This window comes from Myxine glutinosa, chromosome 4, assembly GCF_964187855.1.
Source record: "Myxine glutinosa chromosome 4, kmMyxGlut1.1, whole genome shotgun sequence".
NCBI classification, from domain to species: domain Eukaryota; kingdom Metazoa; phylum Chordata; class Myxini; order Myxiniformes; family Myxinidae; genus Myxine; species Myxine glutinosa.
In genome coordinates, this window is record NC_136264.1 from 107,783,330 (window position 1) to 107,805,290 (window position 21,961).

General features: G+C 35.4%; 1 protein-coding gene across 1 annotated transcript in view; it reads right to left on the reverse strand.

Moving 5' to 3' along the window:
- LOC144891638 (uncharacterized) overlaps window positions 1-14,041 on the reverse strand; it is a 177,890-nt gene extending 163,849 nt beyond the window's left edge. Inside the window, exons 1-4 of the mRNA XM_078775288.1 lie at window positions 13,861-14,041; window positions 13,618-13,770; window positions 13,166-13,289; window positions 12,728-12,945 (exon numbers count right to left, since the gene is read on the reverse strand). Coding sequence (XP_078631414.1) covers window positions 12,728-12,945; window positions 13,166-13,289; window positions 13,618-13,770; window positions 13,861-13,916 — 551 coding nt within the window. The 5' untranslated portion in view covers window positions 13,917-14,041. The remainder of the gene's footprint in view (window positions 1-12,727; window positions 12,946-13,165; window positions 13,290-13,617; window positions 13,771-13,860) is intronic.
- Window positions 14,042-21,961: the final 7,920 nt, after the last annotated feature.

Below are 21,961 nucleotides of genomic sequence, written 5' to 3' on the forward strand. Positions count from 1 at the left end.
TAATTAATTTTGATGCTTGTTCCCAAGATGTTGATAGTCTGATATTTTGTCTTTTCCTCACATTCTCCATAGTCTTACCAAAGACCGCATTATTCATCAATTTATAAAAGTCTTTCTCAAAATCTGTTTTTGACTCTGTTCTTCTTTGTGTATTAAAATCAATGTACCCCTTTAACCAATGACTTTGATTGAACTTTAGAACCCTATGGATCTTCTCTACTCTTAGACCTTTTGATAAATATTGTCGCAAATTTCTTTGGTGTAGAACATAATTTTTCTTGTTATATAATGTAGTAAGTAATTTTTCTGTTGATTCACCTATATCAAACGATCGTTGATAATCACTCAACCATTCTTTCTTTGGACTTTCTTTCTCACAAGCAAATGGGAGATCTTTGTGTAGGTTATGGAGTTCCTCTGGATATTTTAAATCAATTTCAAAATAATAACCAACTTTTTCTTCATCCAATTCTTTTTGTGTAGAGATACATACATCTTGTAAAACGTTTTTGTAGTCTTTTTCCTTTACCCATCTAAGTTTTCCATAAGGAAGAGCCTGAGACATTGCCCAGCCATACAGGTTGTTCGCGTCATAGTACATCAAGTAAGAACTCTCTTTCGTTGGATCATAATTTGGAAGATATTTGTTATTTGCTTTTGCGTATCTACTCGAGCAGACTTGTGAAATTCCACCTCTTTTTGCCTTTTCAATCATCAAAAGCATATCAACATCGGTTATCAAATCCAAATCTTGTTTTGTCATTTTCAACATCGCACTCCAGGCCAATCCAGGTGCTGTGTAGTAGTGAGCAGGATCCAATCCATATCCAGTGCGACAAACAGATCTAAAGGCTTCAAATACATCGGCCAATAAAAGCACATCAGTTTTGAGATACAAATCGTGATACTCGCCAAGATTCTTGATGTTATATTTTTCCCAAACATTTTGTGCGTGTACATAATCTTTATCAGATATATGACTATTATTTAATTTGTTATAGAAATTTTCTTTTGAAGGAAGTTGTGTTTCATTGAATCTCTCAAATGAGTCCATATAGTCATAGGGGTAAATTCCCTTTTGTGTTAGAAAATCTTTATCTAAAAAATACTCTGAAAGACATGGAAACTCTTTTAGATTTTGAACCAAGTTAACCAATGGACTTGCCATGAATTTAAATGTATCAAGAAATCTGATATGAGTAATAGGAGATGTGTGAATTGTTTTTGTGAATGAAATGTATTTCTGATCCGTGTTTGGAATTGCTGAGATACTTCCAGAAGTCTTTGAGAGTTCCTTGATAAATAGATGTGTATCATAATGAGCGTTGTTATGAAGAAAGACAGGAATGAAAGAGGGGAGTTGATAATTAATATTACAACTTTGATGAGCCGGACCTCTATATTTACCAGTGAGATGACAATGGTCTCTAACCTTTAGACCTTTACCAATTTTCTCCTCACAAATATGACAGACATTGTTTTTTATAAATTCCCTTTTTTCTTTACTTGTTAAGGACATTGGTTTATTGGTTTCTCTCATTATCTTGGTTAATCGAACACAGTCTTTTTCTAGTCGTTTCACAAACTCCTCTGGGGTATTTGAGCCTCTATACATCTCTAACTTGTTATATTTATCACCAACGGATGATTTGATATAATAACAAAAACCACAAGGAGTATGTTTTTGATATTTATTTGTGTATGATTCTTTTGGATCTTGAGAAGCAGTATCAATTTTTTCTAAAATACTTTCAAAATCAGCATATATAACAAATGGATGTTTGATCTTTTTATTTTCATCTTTGAATGTGATCTTTGAGCCTTCTTTAGGCATATTGATTACCGTTGATTTATGTTCGCCACAATAATTTGAATGTTTATCTAATCTTTCTTGTGAATTGAAGAAGTTAAGACAACGCAAACAAATATATATTTTATTTGTTCTCTTACAGACTTGTGGTTTTATTAATTTAGCAATATCTTTGATGTATGTATAATGTGAATTTTCGTCTGAATTAAAATATAGAAGATTAATATGAGTTTGTTTACAATTGTCAGAAAGCTTTAAAACCTGAATGTTGTTTGTTTCTGTTAGACCATAAACATTAACTGATAAATTATTCATCTTTTCAAATTTAGGAATATCATTTAAAGTCATCGGAAACTTTAGATCTTTCGTATTTAATGTATTCTCATATTTTTTATAATGAGATACTCTTTCATCATGAAAATGTGGAGGATGTAAGTGTGCTAAAATAGACCAGAGAAAACATTTATTGTCTTTATTTTTGATATTGATAACTGCTTTTCTATTTTTGATAACACTGGGTAAATCAATGTAAGAAGAAGCTTTTAGAGGATCTGATTTAAGAATATGAATGTCTATGTAAATAATTTTTCCTATATTGAATCCACTTCCTACGATTGAATTATCCACATCTTGCTCTTGTTTAATAAGTTCATCATAGACTCCTGATGTTTTAAAATCTTGATATGAAGATATAAAGTGTGGCTCAGTTCTCATGTATGGTGCATCTATAACTCCTTCATCCTTTGTCATTTCTAATTTTACTCCCATATAAAATTTAAGTGGTTTCATTTCCTTTAGTGTTTTTTCAATCAACGTTTGAACAGCAGGTTTAACTATTTCTACAGCATCAACTATAGACTCTGGTTCAGGAGGTTTGAAGTTAAAGACTCTTATTTTAATATGTCCTTTGAATGCTCCATCAGAGTTTTTAGTTGTGATAAAATTTGATAAATGTAGATTTGTTTTAAGATGTATTTTGAAGCCTTTCTTGAGGATATTTTTATTACATGTAGAACAGTGTTTTGTTTCAGGTGGAAGAGGGGAAAGTTTGTTTAAAATGTTGTATGTATGTTTTGCGGTGAGAATATGTTGTTTATAATATTTTACTTCCTTCTCGCAAGTATCACAATAAACCATATTTATAGCGTGAGAAAACGTGGTGTTTTATATATATCACTGTGCTTAAAATAAAACACTTTTGAGCTTTACAGCTCCGTTTTATATATATCACTGTGCTTAAACTAAAACACTTTTGAGCTTTACAGCTCCGTTTTATATATATCACTGTGCTTAAACTAAAACACTTTTTCACTCAGAATCATCTAAGTCATAACTATCACATGAATACTCAGAATCATACTCAGAGTCATCAATAAAGCTACTCTCATAACTATCATTTGAGCACAAACTATTAGTATCATAACTATCATCTGTGTTCAATGAAATACTATCATCACCATCATCCAAGTTCAATGAAATACTATCATCACTATCGTCCGAGTTCAATGAAATAGTAAAATCTTCACTGCTGTATTGACTCATATTTAATTAGCAAGAAAAATATTCCCATCAATATCTATATACTTTCTTTCATTAACAGATTCAATCTCTACAATTTTTATATCAAAAGTTATCTTTAAATAATCTCTAACTATCATAGAACGAAATGACATTTCACCAGAAATATTAACATCATTCATTTTACTTAGATCTACACCCTTTGGATTATTAAAGAAAATACAAATGTCTCCTCTAGAATTATTAATGGTCTTATCATTCTTTTTCAAAGTATCGTGGTCAATCACTTTTTCAAGCTTTGAATAAATTGCCAGGAGTAGAGGAGAAACTTTTGTTAGATTTACTTTAATGGATGTCTTTCCAGGTATAGTTAGAGCTCTTCCTTTAAATGAAATAGAGGGGCTCATGTTATTTTCCATAACTGGTTTTACCCAAAAATTTCCATATTTATCTTTGTTCAATTTAACATCTTTGACATATTTTTCTATATCTTCCACCGAAGTAGAGATTGATTGAAATTTGTCTTTTGTGCTTTGAAACATTGTATTTATTAATGAATAAACTTGCATTTAGTTTAAGTAAAAATTTACCACATAAATATGATAAGTTCTGAAGGATATTTAGAATTTCCAGACTCTCCATATGATAAATTAGAGAATTGTCCGGCTTGTGATAGAGTGGGGCTTAATGATGAGGATTCATATAAACAATGTTTATTCTGTGATTATATTCTAATTAATGATAATAAGAAATATAAAAAAACATATAACTCTTTTAAATTAGAACCAAAAATGAATTACTTTACAAGATTAATAAGAGAGATGAATGTTAAGCATTATGGTGATAATACACCATTTCTTACAAGGAAAGAGACTCTTTGTATTGAGGAAATGTATAAGGGTTTAATGATATTTATTATTCAAAATAATTTTAATGGAAATGTTAATACAAGATACTACATAAATAAAATAATGAATTATTTTGAAATTAAACCAGAACTCAGGATAAAATATAGAGTTTCTAAAATAGCTCAAAAAAAGTTGGATGACTTGTTTTCCAAATATATAAATGAATGATTTTTTACCCGTTTGGGAAAATAAGATAAAATTTAATAACCATAAAAACATTCCAAATTCATTGAGATGTCTAATAGTTGGTTCAAGCGGATGTGGGAAAACCTGTTTACTTTTAAAGATGCTCCTTGGTCCTAATTTTTTAGATTATGATAATTTAATAATTTTTACAAAGTCAAGTTTTCAACCCGAGTATCAACTACTCTCACAGGGTTTTAATGCAGGTCTTAAAAAGGAAGACATTATCGGTTTATTTAAACTTCAAAACAAACTGAATGATTATAATATTGAAGATATAATACAATTATTTTGTGATACACAGAAATCAAAATCGAAACCCATAACTTGTATTCTCAGTGATAATACGGATGATATACCTTCACCTCAAGATTTAGATAAATCAAAAAAGAACCTCGTCATCTTTGATGATTGTGTTAATGAGAGAAACCAAACAGTAATGGATAGCTACTATACAAGAGGGAGACATTCTTCTTGTAATTGTATATATCTTAGTCAATCATATTTTCAACTCCCTCGACGCTCAATAAGAAACAATGCCAATACTTTTATTTTATTTAAGTTAAATTCAATAGATGTAAATAATTTTTGGAGAGATAATTGCTCTACGTTATGTAGTAAAAAAGAATTTGAAAATTATATGAAACACACGATTGGAAAATATAAATATATTGTTGTGAAACAAGATGAGATACTAAATGATATTTTTCAATAAATAAATACAGAAAATGAATACTGAAGAAAGAGAAAGAAAGTTTAAGGAACATCAACAATTAGTTTCAAAAGTTGTTAAACAACAGGAAGAGATAAAGAAGAAACGGAGACAGAAACTAACTGGTGAAGAAGCCTTTGAAAGAAAACAAGAGAAATTCTTTAAACCACTTTTGAAAACTCAACACTCACCTACAGTTCCCACAGTAGAATTTACTCCGAAAAAACTCCAAATGCTCAAAGATTTTAGTCAGATAACAAAACAAGAACTTGGTGAATTAGAATATGATGACGAGGGATTATTTCGGAAACTTGAGGAGGTAAATCAACCCCCTAATTATGTTGTGGAAGCTCTTCAAAACAATGAATATTCGGCGGGTTCAAAAACCAGAGCAGGTCTCATTCCAACAGAAGAACCAGCAGTGTTTCATCTTGTGGAAGAAAAGGTATTGATATTTAATGATGAATTGATGTTCTTGAGTTCTACTCAACCAAATGTTAAATTAACTCCAAGATTAATGTTTCTTCTAACAAACCCCGGATTCAGCGGTTCAAAATATTTTGAGGAACCACTTGATATGGAAAGAGAGGAAGATAGGGTATATATTGAGTTGCTAAATGCACTTGATTATGGAGTTTCTGTTGCTGGTAAAAGTAAGAAGAATGAGAAGGAGAAACATATTATTGATGCTTTAAGTAAGCTTGGTTCGGGTGTTAGTTTTCTTCCAAATGACCCATCACAATTAGTTAATAGGCTATTATTGTTGTTAGGTAGTAAGAAGGCTGGAAACAACAATTGTTTTAATGAATCCTCAGCCATTTTAGATCAGTTGATGAACATGAAAATAATTAATAAATGTCAATACAAAGATATTTTATTAGATATTAAATAAGATGAGAAGCACAATTCTTAGTTTTAATTTCACAACGAGCGATTACACAGCTTCATTCCCTTACCCACTACAACTTGACCCCCTTACCTCATATGAGGCATCTTTGTTGTCAATGGAAACTTACAATACCCTTTTTAATATCACAGAGAAAAACAACAAGTTTAGTTATAATCCAGGAAGTGGATATAAAACTATAACCGTTTCACCTGGAGCTTACGAGATTTCTCAAATATCTTCAGAAGTCTCTCGCCTTATGAAAGAAAAAGGTGATGAACCAAAAAATATTGTAATAGATATTCAAAAACACACTTCAAAATCAACTATTAAACTTAAAAATAATTATAAAGTTGATTTCACGATTGAAAATTCGTTCAGAGAGCTATTGGGGTTCTCTTCTAAAAAGATTGAAACTAACGGGACGTCTTACAGTGATAATGTCATTCAAATATCCTCCGGTATAAATTCAGTATTAATTCATTGTGATTTGATTGATGGTGCTTATAACGATGGAATAAGAACAAATACAATATTTTCATTCAGCGCATACTCAACCCCGATTGGTTATAAATTTAATATGGAACCAAAAAATCTTGTCTATTTACCTGTGTCAGGAAAAACCATATACAGAGTAAATTTTAGGATAACCGACCAAGATAATCGTATGATATCCTTTAATGATGAAATTATATCCATCAGAATTCACCTACGTGAAGTTTTTCAATAAATAAATAATGGTTATTGTGAGAAAACACGAGTTGGGAAAATATAAAATAATTACAGGGGATGGGATGTTCCTTTCACCATACTATAAGGGTGAAGGTATGTTTCTTGGGAGAGGATACTATAAACCAAAGCGACAACGGGGTGTGGGACATCAATTTAGAAATAAAGGAGATGGGATAATTGATACTCTAATGGGTATTGGTTCAACCATCCTTAAACATAAAGACCTAATTGGTTCAACTGCTTCTGCCGTGGGCTCCGTTGCGGGTGCTATAAAGAGTATAAAAGATGCTCAAAAGGAGTCTCATAAATTACAAGCAATCAAAGAAATTAAAAAAGGTAAAACTCAACTATCTTCACAAGAACGACAAAAAATCATTAAAATACTTGGGTCAGGGTTTCAACGATTTTAATGCTATATAAATACAAGTATGGAAGCGATTGATAGTATCTATGATTTGGATGATACGATTATCATTTCAAACTCTACTAAAAAGGAAGACTATTTTAAGGTAAATGCTATAACAGGAACAGACTGGAATTCAAACGGAACAAAAAGTTTTGAAATAAATAATCAACAAACTTACTTGAATATAGCTGATAGTTTCTTGCTGTGTAAATTTAAATTCACTAAGGCTGCGAATAATACTAATGCTACACTCGTAAATGATTTCTTCTGGAAAATGTTTGATAGTGTCCGCCTGTATATTGGAACACAAGAGGTTGAAGCGGTTGATTATGTCTCTGCTACATCTGAAATGATGAAATTTACACTATATTCGTTTAGTGATAGAATGGGTAAGGGAGCTGTTGAAGGTTTTATTCCTGATATGTCAACGGGTACAAACGCAGACCCTGGTTATAGTCAAAGGAAGTCAATGTATAATGATGAAACAAAAGCAGTGAATAGTTTTACCGTAGCAGTACCTCTTAAAGGTATATTTGGATTTTGCGATTATGATAAAGTTTTGTATGGGCTTAAAATTAGATTTCAACTACAAAGGAATGATAATGTAAATAGGTTGCTTTTTGGGGATGAAAATGCTTTTGGAGAAAATAATAAATTTGTTATTAATGATTTGTGTTGGTATATCAGTGAATATACTCCTAATCTTAAAACGGAAGAGATGTTAAATAGAAGACTTAACTCAAAGAAACCGCTAAATGTATCATACCTTAAAAGAAGATGTCAACACGTTAAACTGGAACACACTACCTACACTTGGAATTTAGGTGTTCTTCAAGGAAAGCCACGATACCTCTGGCTCATTTTTAAAAAACCAGATGGAGAGGACGGTACTAATAAGAATAATGCCCTGAGTGATAATGCAAAGGTGAAACAACTTCGGGTTTCTCTTGATGGCACATTTTATCCGCGAGATAGATTGGAAATTGATTGGGAAAAAAATGATTATGCGGAAGCCTACAAGTCCTACCAAAAGGTGTGTGAAAGTAATGGTAATAATGATCCTATTTTGGATATGGTTGCGTTTCAAAAACTTTATACAATCTACGCAATTGACCTGAGTTCTCAAAAGGAAACTATAAAGTCTAATCGAGTGGATACTTCTCTATACATTGAAAGAGGGGAGAGTGAAGAGGTTAATGCATATTGTTTGCTTTTGGAGGAAACAGAATTACAGATTAATACAGATAATGGTGTTATGATTAATATCACATAGGTTTTTTCTCATAAATAAATGGTTGGGGTATATGTTAATCAAATCAATCTTAATAAATTAACATCTTGTATTCAAAATCAAAAGCCTTGTATTATTAATGTTAATACAATTCAAAGAAAAGGAGCTGTAAGAATTGATGTTTTACTCACACACACACAAGTAAAAACACTAAATGATGTTGGATCACTTAAAATTAAAATGACGAAACCTATGTTAAAGAAATATTCAATAGACGAGTCAAGAGGAGGATTTCTCCCGTTTCTAATTCCTTTATTTGCTGGTTTAAGTGCGGCGGGAGCATTGACTGGTGGTATTTCAGCAGCGGTAAAAACTGCTAACGAAAGGAAGGCACAACTAAAAGCTCAAAAAGAATTGGAAAGACATAACAAGGAGTTGGAGAAACAAATTAGTGGAAGTGGTGTAATTGTAGATTTTGCTCAAAAACTTGAAAGTCTACCTGATAAAGCTAGATTGTTGGTTGGAGATATGCTTTCCTCTATCGCTCAAGCGGGTGTTAAACTAACTAAACGGGGTAATGGATTGTATCTTTCTCATAAATAAATGGATAAATGGTTTAAACAATTTGGAAAGAATACAACGTCAAATATAGAACTAGCTAAGTATTGTAAAACACTAAAAATTGATAATGTGGTTATTTGTATGAGAGATGAATTAACACATATAAATAAGAATACAAAGAATATTATTATGAATTTAGACACACAGAATGGTTCTCATTGGGTTTGTATTCATAATAGTCAGGATAAATATTATTTTGATAGTTATGGTATGCCACCACCTGTTGAAGTAATACAATTCTTACAGAATGGTGTTTATCAAACATTCCAAGTTCAAGAAATTAATTCTAAATGTTGTGGCCAATTATGTTTATATGTATTATTTCAACTCAACAATAATGAAAATTTTTATGATATCATTTTTTATCTAATATAAATGACCTATGTTGGAAAAGATGGTTCTATCTTTGGAAAATCCTCTCAGGATATTGATTTATCAAATTATTATACAAAGGCACAGGCTGAACGACAAAAATATAGTGTAAGTAAAAATATTAATATGAAGAATACTTATAAATTAATCAATTATCCAAACCCTACAGATGCGAATGACTTGATTAGATTCAGTGATTTATCACAATATATATCTTTAAAGAAAACAGCACGTTTTGTGAAACAAGTAAAATTTACAACCACAACACCTGGTTATACTGACCATACACCTTTCCTCATTGAATTTAACTACCTGCTTACAATTAAATTTTATAAAGAAGGACATTTAGTTAATATGCGAATTAATAAATGGGGGTATGATATGCCTGATTTAGGGTATAATTGGTCTTTTTCAATAAACATAGAAGACCTACATGATTTAAATCAGTCTCGTAAAGAAGAATATTATCCACTTGGTGAAGATAAGGATTTATGTGGAAGTACAATTAGTAAACAACAAATACGTGATTTTAAGAAAATAAAAATATATGATAGTATAGCGATGGTTCGCATGACAAAGAAGGAAGGTAATGAGATAAGGATAGAAAGCCGAGGAATACAAACCGATTTGGTAGTGGGAAGATGGGGTGGTATTACCTGTCATAATATTAATCTCACATATATTTCTGATACATAAATGGCAGGAAGAAGACTACAAGAGAATTATAATTTTTGTATTCAAGGATACCTACAAGAAAAGGGTGCTCGGTATTACATACCTTATGATTTGGAGCATATACATGGGAATTTTGTCATAAAAAACTGGCCTTATACTGATATTGTTAAACCCACAAATAGAGACTTGTTTAAAATATTAAATAAAAATGAACTTCTCAAAGTTATGAAATATAAAACTCTTTTAGAAATCGTCAACAAATCTTATTGGTATCCTATTATGAGAAAAATAATTATAGATACAAGAATATCTCAAAATCCAGATGAGTATATGTATAATATTCTTTGGGGTTCAAACTCAAGGGTAGCAAGGGATGAGGAAGGAGTTGAAGAAGAGAAGGAGGAAAGAGAGAAAAAGGAGAAGGAGGAAAGGGAGAGGGAGGAGAAGGAGGAGAGGGAGAAAAAGGAGGAGAAGGAGGAGAGGGAGAAAAAGGAGAAGGAGGAGAGGGAGAAAAAGGAGAAGGAGGAAAGGGAGAAAAAGGAGAAGGAGGAAAGGGAGAAAAGGGAGAAGGAGGAAAGGGAGAAAAGGGAGAAAAAGGAGAAGGAGGAGAGGGAGAAAATGGAGGAGGAGGAGAGGGAGCAAAGAGAGAGGGAGGAAAAATATAAAAAGATGGAAATCACTGAGATTCATAAAAGATTGAGTGTATTAAAGCAAATAAATCAATCTCAACGCACCGAAGAGGAAATTAAAGAATTAACAACTCTTATGAAGATAATGGTTTCAAAAATAAGAACGTCAATGTCTTCAATTTCAGAGATTTAAACGAGAAAGTGGTGAAGAAGAAGAAGAAGAAGAAGGAAAAGATTATGTGATTGATGATGTTGGTGTCATTGACTTTAGTTAGTTTTTATTTGTAAATAAATGGAGGAGAGAGTGAAGGCATTCCTTAGGATTCTTTATGTTTTAAAAATAAAGATTGAAATGTATATGTTGAAAACCAAAAAGGTTTTGATACTCTGTCGGAATTTTTCTGATAAATAAATATGAGTTATTGTCTCAAATGTAAAAAGAAAACTAAATCTAAAAATATCTCTTATGTTAAAGCTAAAAATAATAGAGTTTATCAAAAAGGAATATGTCAAGTATGTGGCTCTAAAAAGTGCCAATTCATCTCTCCTAAAAGAGGAGGAGACATACAAAAGTTTCTGTCAGGAAGTAAATTTACAACAACTGGAATTCCAGGGGAATTACACCTTCCAGGGTATTCTTTCTGTGGTCCAGGAACAAACTTGGATAAAAGATTAGATGAGGCTGACAATCCTAAACCTTGGTCTAAACCTACAAATAGGGTTGACGAAGTGTGTATGAAGCATGATATTGCTTATGGGAAAACCACTACGTTGACTGAAAAACATAAAGCCGACAGCGAAATGTTGTATAATTTGTCTTTGATACAAAATCCAACGTTGAGAGAGAAAGTTGATAGGTTTATTGTGAGAAATTTGATAAATGCTAAATTGAAACTTGGTCTTGGTTATTCCTCAAAAAACTATTAGGCTCTAATGATGCCATCAAGACTGAGGAGCTTTTGGCTGAAGAATTACACAAACCTATAATCACAAAGTTTAAAAGAAGGAAGGTTTATTCTAAATACACTGACCACATATGGTCCGCTGATTTAATTGAATTGAATAATGACAGGGGATACAGGTATGCTTTAACCGTTATTGATTTGAGGAGTAGATTTGCCTGGGTTGTCCCTTTAAAAAATAAAAGGGGTGATACTTTAATGTTAGCCTTTAAGCTAATATTTGATCGGGATAAAAGGAAACCAAAGAAGTTATGGACTGATGAGGGAACAGAGTTCTATAACAAAATATTCATGAAATTTCTTAAGGGGAAGGGTATTAAATTATACAGCACCTTTAATGAAGGAAAGGCAGTTGTTATTGAGCGTTTTAATCGTACTTTAAAAGAGAAATTATATAAAAAATTCACACAACTCGGTTCTCAAAAATGGGTGTATTTAATTCAGGATATTGTAGATAATTACAATAATACAGTTCATTCATCAACACAATCAAAACCATCAGAAACATTTACAAAATTAGAATATGAAAAGGAGATTAATTTGAGAAAGCCCAAGTTTAAAGTTGGTGATATTGTAAGGATATACAAATGGAAAAGCCATTTTGAGAAAGGTTATACACAAAAATGGACTAATGAATTATTTATAATCGTTGATGTAATGGCTACAAACCCTTGGACTTACAAATTAAATGATATAAATCGAGAAGAAATCTTGGGTTCATTTTACTCGCAAGAATTACAAAAAACAAAGCTAATAATTCATTAAACAACATTTCTATTCACCCCACCCATATTAGCTAATTTAATTCGTGGTAATAATAAAAAAAAATTAAATAAATAAAAAATCATAAGCCACGCCCACACCGACCCCGCCCACACAGACCCCGCCCACACAGACCCCGCCCACACAGACCCCGCCCACACAGACCCCGCCCACACAGACCACACCCATCATCCCCCACCCTCCGTGCACCCCCACCCTTGACCCTTCACCCCCCTCATCCCACCCCCACCTTCCCCACACACACAAGGGGAGGGGAGGGGTGGGATGAGGGGGGTGAAGGGTCTTTGGCAGGGGTGCACCTCCCCGTTCCCTCCTTTATTCTCTTTTTGTAATTAAGAATTAAATAATTGTAAACAAAACAAATATATATAAATATTGAAAACATTAAAATCTTTATATTATTAAAACATTTTTCTTGAGGTATACATTCAACTTCTCCCCAGCATAAGTCATCAATTTCTTCCCAGCACAAGTCAAAGGTTGGTTCAGCAGATGTCTTCAGGTTTTGAATCTCTTTCTATTAAAGACAAGAGGGGAGAGATATTTATTTCATATTTATGTTCCATGTCAAAGCGTCTTGAAAAGCGCTATACAAAATAAATGTATTATTATTATTATTATTAATATAGGGTCGGATGCCCTTCCTGACACCAACCCTGAATCACCTCTTACGATGCGCAGGGATATGGTGTACCTATTATAAACGGTGAACCACACACACGTACACACATGCTTACCTCGAAAAAATCCAGCTTAGCGTCCAGATCGTCGAGATGAAAATTAAGGATATCACAGGATGACAGGAAATAACCATTCCTATGGAGTCCAAAATCGTCCCACTCCAAGCTTTGGTCTTCGAGGCTGCAAACAAAATAAGGAGAAATTACTATGCTGAAGTAAGCTTGACAAAACATCACACACACGCACACACACACACATTCACAGATACATACACACACACATACACACACACACACATGCATAGATACATACACACAAGAACACACACATACACACACACACACATACACACACACACACACACACACAATCTCATTTTTTCATTTCTGTTCCTCACAATTCGATCTCTCTATTTTAATCACAGACACACATGCACACACATACACATACACACACACACATGCACACACACATGCACACACCTCTCGTTTTTTATTTTCTATCATACCTTTCACGTGAATTTTCTAAGAACGGTGAAACATTGAATTCATTCTGAGCCCACCATCTCGGAGGTAGGTTATTCAAACCCGTATTCAGTTCGTTGTGGAACTCTTGAGAAACAACTTGAAATTCTGCCAGGATATTTACAATATTTGAATTGCTGCAATGAATAGGAAAAATAAATTATTAGTTGTATAATTAATCACATACAAAGCTCTCATTAACAGTGTTTAATACCAAATGAACTTACCAATGTCCTGGCGAGTATTCTTCATCAGAGGAAAGACTGGAATAAGACAAGCTCATCTTCGTTCACAATGTTTAAATGTCCCATTCGGAGACCTCTCTTTTTATAATGAACAAAATGTATTTCGGGGAACTGAAGTGCTTGTCAGCTTTTGGAAACTGAGGGCGTGTGTTTGTGAAAAACAGGAAACAAGACAAAGAGAATTCCTTGGAAGTTATCCAAGTGAAACAACGTCATTTCTCAACAGTGAGCTATTAATTAGAAAAGGTTCGAGTGGTATATAAATGGAAAACAAAATGAATGTAAAAAATATCAAATAAGTATAATTGAAAAGGCAACTGGTAAAAAAGTTCACAAAACAAATAAGAGAATTAATTTAAATACCGGTGAGTTGGATGAGACGGTGAGGAGAGTTGTAGGAGAATTAAATTATTTCCCACGCATAAACAAATATTTGTAGGGTCGTTGTTTGAGTGGGTTATATTCACCAGATGATATTAAGAGTAAAAGGTTAAAAGGTCCATAAGGTCAGAAGGATCACAGGTGTTTAAGTGGTCTAATGAATAAGGATAGCATGTCAAAAGGTTAGAAGGTTCGTAAAGAAAAGGGTGAGAGAAATATAGGTGTTTAGGGTCAATGAGGGAGGGAAAGAATTAATATGGAAGTGAATGGGTCAAAGATTAATCTGCCAGATGATATGTAGAAGAAGGATGATAGGTCTATAAGAGAAAACAAATATTTGTAGTGTTTGAGTGGTCTAATGAACAACATTAAGGATAGGTACTACAGACAAAAGGTTCATAAAGATGAGGGTGGGAGAAATAGAGGTGTTTATGATTTTTGAAAAAGACAAGGGGGTAAATGACATTAGATAGGGATTTCCCATGTTAAACGGAGGTGTCCCAGAAGCAACATTATTACACTACTCTTGACCTTTGACCTTGACCTTCAAAATTTTGTGTGCTGAAGGGTATCTCTATAGGACTCTGATATGCGAAGTTACAGGAGTTTCCAATAATAACTGTGGTCTACAGAGTGATCTAAACGTGAAAAAAAAATGATTAACCACAAACAAAAAAAAACAAACAAAAAAAACATATGTCACCCACAGGGTGAACCGTATCTTGCCAAAATGTGAACATGAGTGACTTGCTTCAGGTCACACTGAGGTGAACAGAACTGCTATCCACTAGAAGCGACTCTTTGAGGAATGTCTGCCCACGAGATATTGAAAGATTTTGATGAGAACTGAGGAAATAATTGTTTCATGAAAATTCCGTTTTTTCGTCATGACGTCATCAAATGACGTCATAGCGTCAAACTGTTTACAGATCTGGGAAGCACTCATCAAGGGCATTCATATGAGGTATTACTCGATATGGTACCTACGATTTCAAAATTTGACCTTGGGGTCAATAATTTTCGACCTCCAGCGCTAACCATGAAGGTCAAGGCCGATCGCCACCAAAAACAAATCAGCTGAGCGCCGGACCATATACTAGATTGCCATGAAGTTTGGAGACGATCCGATCAAAGTTACTCAAAAAATAAGGATTTCAACATTTGACCTTGGGGTCAATAATTTTCGACCTCCAGCGCTAACCATGAAGGTCAAGGCCGATCGCCACCAAAAACTAATCAGCTGAGCGCCGGACCATATACTAGATTCCCATGAAGTTTGGAGACGATCCGATCAAAGTTACTCAAAAAATAAGGGTTTCGTCGACCTCCATGATTGACCACAAAGTGACCTTGACCTTTGACCTTGACCTTCAAAATTTTGTGTGCTGAAGAGTATCTCTATAGGACTCTGATATGCGAAGTTACAGGAGTTTCCAATAATAACTGTGGTCTACAGAGTGATCTAAACGTGAAAAAAAATGATTAACCACAAACAAAAAAACAAAAAAATAAACCTATGTCACCCACAGGGTGAACCGTATCTTGCCAAAATGTGAACATGAGTGACTTGCTTCAGGTCACACTGAGGTGAACAGAACTGCTATCCACTAGAAGCGACTCTTTGAGGAATGTCTGCCCACGAGATATTGAAAGATTTTGATGAGAACTGAGGAAATAATTTTTTCATGAAAATTCCGTTTTTTCGTCATGACGTCATCAAATGACGTCATAGCGTCAAACTGTTTACAGATCTGGGAAGCACTCATCAAGGGCATTCATATGAGGTATTACTCGATATGGTACCTACGATTTCAAAATTTGACCTTGGGGTCAATAATTTTCGACCTCCAGCGCTAACCATGAAGGTCAAGGCCGATCGCCACCAAAAACTAATCAGCTGAGCGCCGGACCATATACTAGATTCCCATGAAGTTTGGAGACGATCCGATCAAAGTTACTCAAAAAATAACGATTTCAACATTTGACCTTGGGGTCAATAATTTTCGACCTCCAGCGCTAACCATGAAGGTCAAGGCCGATCGCCACCAAAAACTAATCAGCTGAGCGCCGGACCATATACTAGATTCCCATGAAGTTTGGAGACGATCCGATCAAAGTTACTCAAAAAATAAGGGTTTCGTCGACCTCCATGATTGACCACAAAGTGACCTTGACCTTTGACCTTGACCTTCAAAATTTTGTGTGCTGAAGGGTATCTCTATAGGACTCTGATATGCGAAGTTACAGGAGTTTCCAATAATAACTGTGGTCTACAGAGTGATCTGAAGGTCAAGGTCAAAGGTCAAGGTCGACCTCCAGCGCTAACCATGAAGGTCAAGGCCGATCGCCACAAAAAACTAATCAGCTGAGCGCCGGACCATATACTAGATTCCCATGAAGTTTGGAGACGATCCGATCAAAGTTACTCAAAAAATAACGATTTCAACATTTGACCTTGGGGTCAATAATTTTCGACCTCCAGCGCTAACCATGAAGGTCAAGGCCGATCGCCACCAAAAACTAATCAGCTGAGCGCCGGACCATATACTAGATTCCCATGAAGTTTGGAGACGATCCGATCAAAGTTACTCAAAAAATAAGGGTTTCGTCGACCTCCATGATTGACCACAAAGTGACCTTGACCTTTGACCTTGACCTTCAAAATTTTGGGTGCTGAAGGGTATCTCTATAGGACTCTGATATGCGAAGTTACAGGAGTTTCCAATAATAACTGTGGTCTACAGAGTGATCTAAACGTGGGAAAAAAATGATTAACCACAAACAAAAAAACAAACAAAAAAATAAACCTATGTCACCCACAGGGTGAACCGTATCTTGCCAAAATGTGAACATGAGTGACTTGCTTCAGGTCACACTGAGGTGAACAGAACTGCTATCCACTAGAAGCGACTCTTTGAGGAATGTCTGCCCACGAGATATTGAAAGATTTTGATGAGAACTGAGGAAATAATTTTTTCATGAAAATTCCGTTTTTTCGTCATGACGTCATCAAATGACGTCATAGCGTCAAACTGTTTACAGATCTGGGAAGCACTCATCAAGGGCATTCATATGAGGTATTACTCGATATGGTACCTACGATTTCAAAATTTGACCTTGGGGTCAATAATTTTCGACCTCCAGCGCTAACCATGAAGGTCAAGGCCGATCGCCACCAAAAACTAATCAGCTGAGCGCCGGACCATATACTAGATTCCCATGAAGTTTGGAGACGATCCGATCAAAGTTACTCAAAAAATAACGATTTCAACATTTGACCTTGGGGTCAATAATTTTCGACCTCCAGCGCTAACCATGAAGGTCAAGGCCGATCGCCATCAAAAACTAATCAGCTGAGCGCCGGACCATATACTAGATTCCCATGAAGTTTGGAGACGATCCGATCAAAGTTACTCAAAAAATAAGGGTTTCGTCGACCTCCATGATTGACCACAAAGTGACCTTGACCTTTGACCTTGACCTTCAAAATTTTGTGTGCTGAAGGGTATCTCTATAGGACTCTGATATGCGAAGTTACAGGAGTTTCCAATAATAACTGTGGTCTACAGAGTGATCTGAAGGTCAAGGTCAAAGGTCAAGGTCGACCTCCAGCGCTAACCATGAAGGTCAAGGCCGATCGCCACAAAAAACTAATCAGCTGAGCGCCGGACCATATACTAGATTCCCATGAAGTTTGGAGACGATCCGATCAAAGTTACTCAAAAAATAACGATTTCAACATTTGACCTTGGGGTCAATAATTTTCGACCTCCAGCGCTAACCATGAAGGTCAAGGCCGATCGCCACCAAAAACTAATCAGCTGAGCGCCGGACCATATACTAGATTCCCATGAAGTTTGGAGACGATCCGATCAAAGTTACTCAAAAAATAAGGGTTTCGTCGACCTCCATGATTGACCACAAAGTGACCTTGACCTTTGACCTTGACCTTCAAAATTTTGGGTGCTGAAGGGTATCTCTATAGGACTCTGATATGCGAAGTTACAGGAGTTTCCAATAATAACTGTGGTCTACAGAGTGATCTAAACGTGGAAAAAAAATGATTAACCACAAACAAAAAAACAAAAAAAAAAATAAACCTATGTCACCCACAGGGTGAACCGTATCTTGCCAAAATGTGAACATGAGTGACTTGCTTCAGGTCACACTGAGGTGAACAGAACTGCTATCCACTAGAAGCGACTCTTTGAGGAATGTCTGCCCACGAGATATTGAAAGATTTTGATGAGAACTGAGGAAATAATTTTTTCATGAAAATTCCGTTTTTTCGTCATGACGTCATCAAATGACGTCATAGCGTCAAACTGTTTACAGATCTGGGAAGCACTCATCAAGGGCATTCATATGAGGTATTACTCGATATGGTACCTACGATTTCAAAATTTGACCTTGGGGTCAATAATTTTCGACCTCCAGCGCTAACCATGAAGGTCAAGGCCGATCGCCACCAAAAACTAATCAGCTGAGCGCCGGACCATATACTAGATTCCCATGAAGTTTGGAGACGATCCGATCAAAGTTACTCAAAAAATAACGATTTCAACATTTGACCTTGGGGTCAATAATTTTCGACCTCCAGCGCTAACCATGAAGGTCAAGGCCGATCGCCATCAAAAACTAATCAGCTGAGCGCCGGACCATATACTAGATTCCCATGAAGTTTGGAGACGATCCGATCAAAGTTACTCAAAAAATAAGGGTTTCGTCGACCTCCATGATTGACCACAAAGTGACCTTGACCTTTGACCTTGACCTTCAAAATTTTGTGTGCTGAAGGGTATCTCTATAGGACTCTGATATGCGAAGTTACAGGAGTTTCCAATAATAACTGTGGTCTACAGAGTGATCTGAAGGTCAAGGTCAAAGGTCAAGGTCGACCTCCAGCGCTAACCATGAAGGTCAAGGCCGATCGCCACAAAAAACTAATCAGCTGAGCGCCGGACCATATACTAGATTCCCATGAAGTTTGGAGACGATCCGATCAAAGTTACTCAAAAAATAACGATTTCAACATTTGACCTTGGGGTCAATAATTTTCGACCTCCAGCGCTAACCATGAAGGTCAAGGCCGATCGCCACCAAAAACTAATCAGCTGAGCGCCGGACCATATACTAGATTCCCATGAAGTTTGGAGACGATCCGATCAAAGTTACTCAAAAAATAAGGGTTTCGTCGACCTCCATGATTGACCACAAAGTGACCTTGACCTTTGACCTTGACCTTCAAAATTTTGGGTGCTGAAGGGTATCTCTATAGGACTCTGATATGCGAAGTTACAGGAGTTTCCAATAATAACTGTGGTCTACAGAGTGATCTAAACGTGGAAAAAAAATGATTAACCACAAACAAAAAAACAAAAACAAAAACAAACAAAAAAACAAACATACAAGCTGACTAATACATCTTGCAAAAACTTCGTTTTGGCAAGATAAAAAACAAACAAAAAAACAAACAACAAAAAATAACGATTTCAACATTTGACCTTGGGGTCAATAATTTTCGACCTCCAGCGCTAACCATGAAGGTCAAGGCCGATCGCCACCAAAAACTAATCAGCTGAGCGCCGGACCATATACTAGATTCCCATGAAGTTTGGAGACGATCCGATCAAAGTTACTCAAAAAATAAGGGTTTCGTCGACCTCCATGATTGACCACAAAGTGACCTTGACCTTTGACCTTGACCTTCAAAATTTTGGGTGCTGAAGGGTATCTCTATAGGACTCTGATATGCGAAGTTACAGGAGTTTCCAATAATAACTGTGGTCTACAGAGTGATCTAAACGTGGAAAAAAAATGATTAACCACAAACAAAAAAACAAAAAAAAAAACAAACAAAAAAACAAACATACAAGCTGACTAATACATCTTGCAAAAACTTCGTTTTGGCAAGATAACAAACAAAAAAACAAACATACAAGCTGACTAATACATCTTGCAAAAACTTCGTTTTGGCAAGATAACAAACAAAATATATAAAACTCACCCACAGGGTGAACCGTATCTTGCCAACCTTGACCTTTGACCTTGACCTTAATAATTTCGTATGGTGAATAGTATGTCTTCATGACCAACGCACATGAAATATTGAAAGATTTTGATGAGAACTGAGGAAATAATTTTTTCATGAAAATTCCGTTTTTTCGTCATAACGCCGTCAAATGACGTCACATTGTCAAACTAGTTATATGTTTGGAAAGCACTCAACAAGGGCTTCAATTTGAGGTACTACTCGATATGGTAACTGAAACTTGAAAATTTTACCTTTTGGTCAAAATTGAATGACCTTCAAAATGACCTTGAACGTCAAGGCCGATCGACACCAAAAACTAATCAACTGAGCGCCATACCACACCCTATATACCCACCAAGTTTGGAGATCATAAGATCAAAGTTACTCAAAAAATAAGGGTTTCGTAATTTGACCTTGGGGTCAATAATTTTCGACCTCCAGCGCTAACCATGAAGGTCAAGGCCGATCGCCACCAAAAACTAATCAGCTGAGCGCCGGACCATATACTAGATTCCCATGAAGTTTGGAGACGATCCGATCAAAGTTACTCAAAAAATAAGGGTTTCGTCGACCTCCATGATTGACCACAAAGTGACCTTGACCTTTGACCTTGACCTTCAAAATTTTGTGTGCTGAAGGGTATCTCTATAGGACTCTGATATGCGAAGTTACAGGAGTTTCCAATGACTCGATATGGTAACTGAAACTTGAAAATTTTACCTTTTGGTCAAAATTGAATGACCTTCAAAATGACCTTGAAGGTCAAGGCCGATCGACACCAAAAACTAATCAACTGAGCGCCATACCACACCCTATATACCCACCAAGTTTGGAGATCATAAGATCAAAGTTACTCAAAAAATAAGGGTTTCGTAATTTGACCTTGGGGTCAATAATTTTCGACCTCCAGCGCTAACCATGAAGGTCAAGGCCGATCGCCACCAAAAACTAATCAGCTGAGCGCCGGACCATATACTAGATTCCCATGAAGTTTGGAGACGATCCGATCAAAGTTACTCAAAAAATAAGGGTTTCGTCGACCTCCATGATTGACCGCAAAGTGACCTTGACCTTTGACCTTGACCTTCAAAATTTTGTGTGCTGAAGGGTATCTCTATAGGACTCTGATATGCGAAGTTACAGGAGTTTCCAATAATAACTGTGGTCTACAGAGTGATCTAAACGTGAAAAAAAAATGATTAACCACAAACAAAAAAACAAAATGAAGGTCAAGGCCGATCGCCACCAAAAACTAATCAGCTGAGCGCCGGACCATATACTAGATACCCACCAAGTTTGGAGACGATCCGATCAAAGTTACTCAAAAAATAAGGGTTTCGTTGACCTCCATGATTGACCGCAAAGTGACCTTGACCTTTGACCTTGGAAGGTCAAGGCCGATCGCCACCAAAAACTAATCAGCTGAGCGCGGGACCATATACTAGATACCCACCAAGTTTGGAGACGATCCGATCAAAGTTACTCAAAAAATAAGGGTTTCGTCGACCTCCATGATTGACCACAAAGTGACCTTGACCTTTGACCTTGACCTTCAAAATTTTGTGTGCTGAAGGGTATCTCTATAGGACTCTGATATGCGAAGTTACAGGAGTTTCCAATAATAACTGTGGTCTACAGAGTGATCTAAACGTGAAAAAAAAATGATTA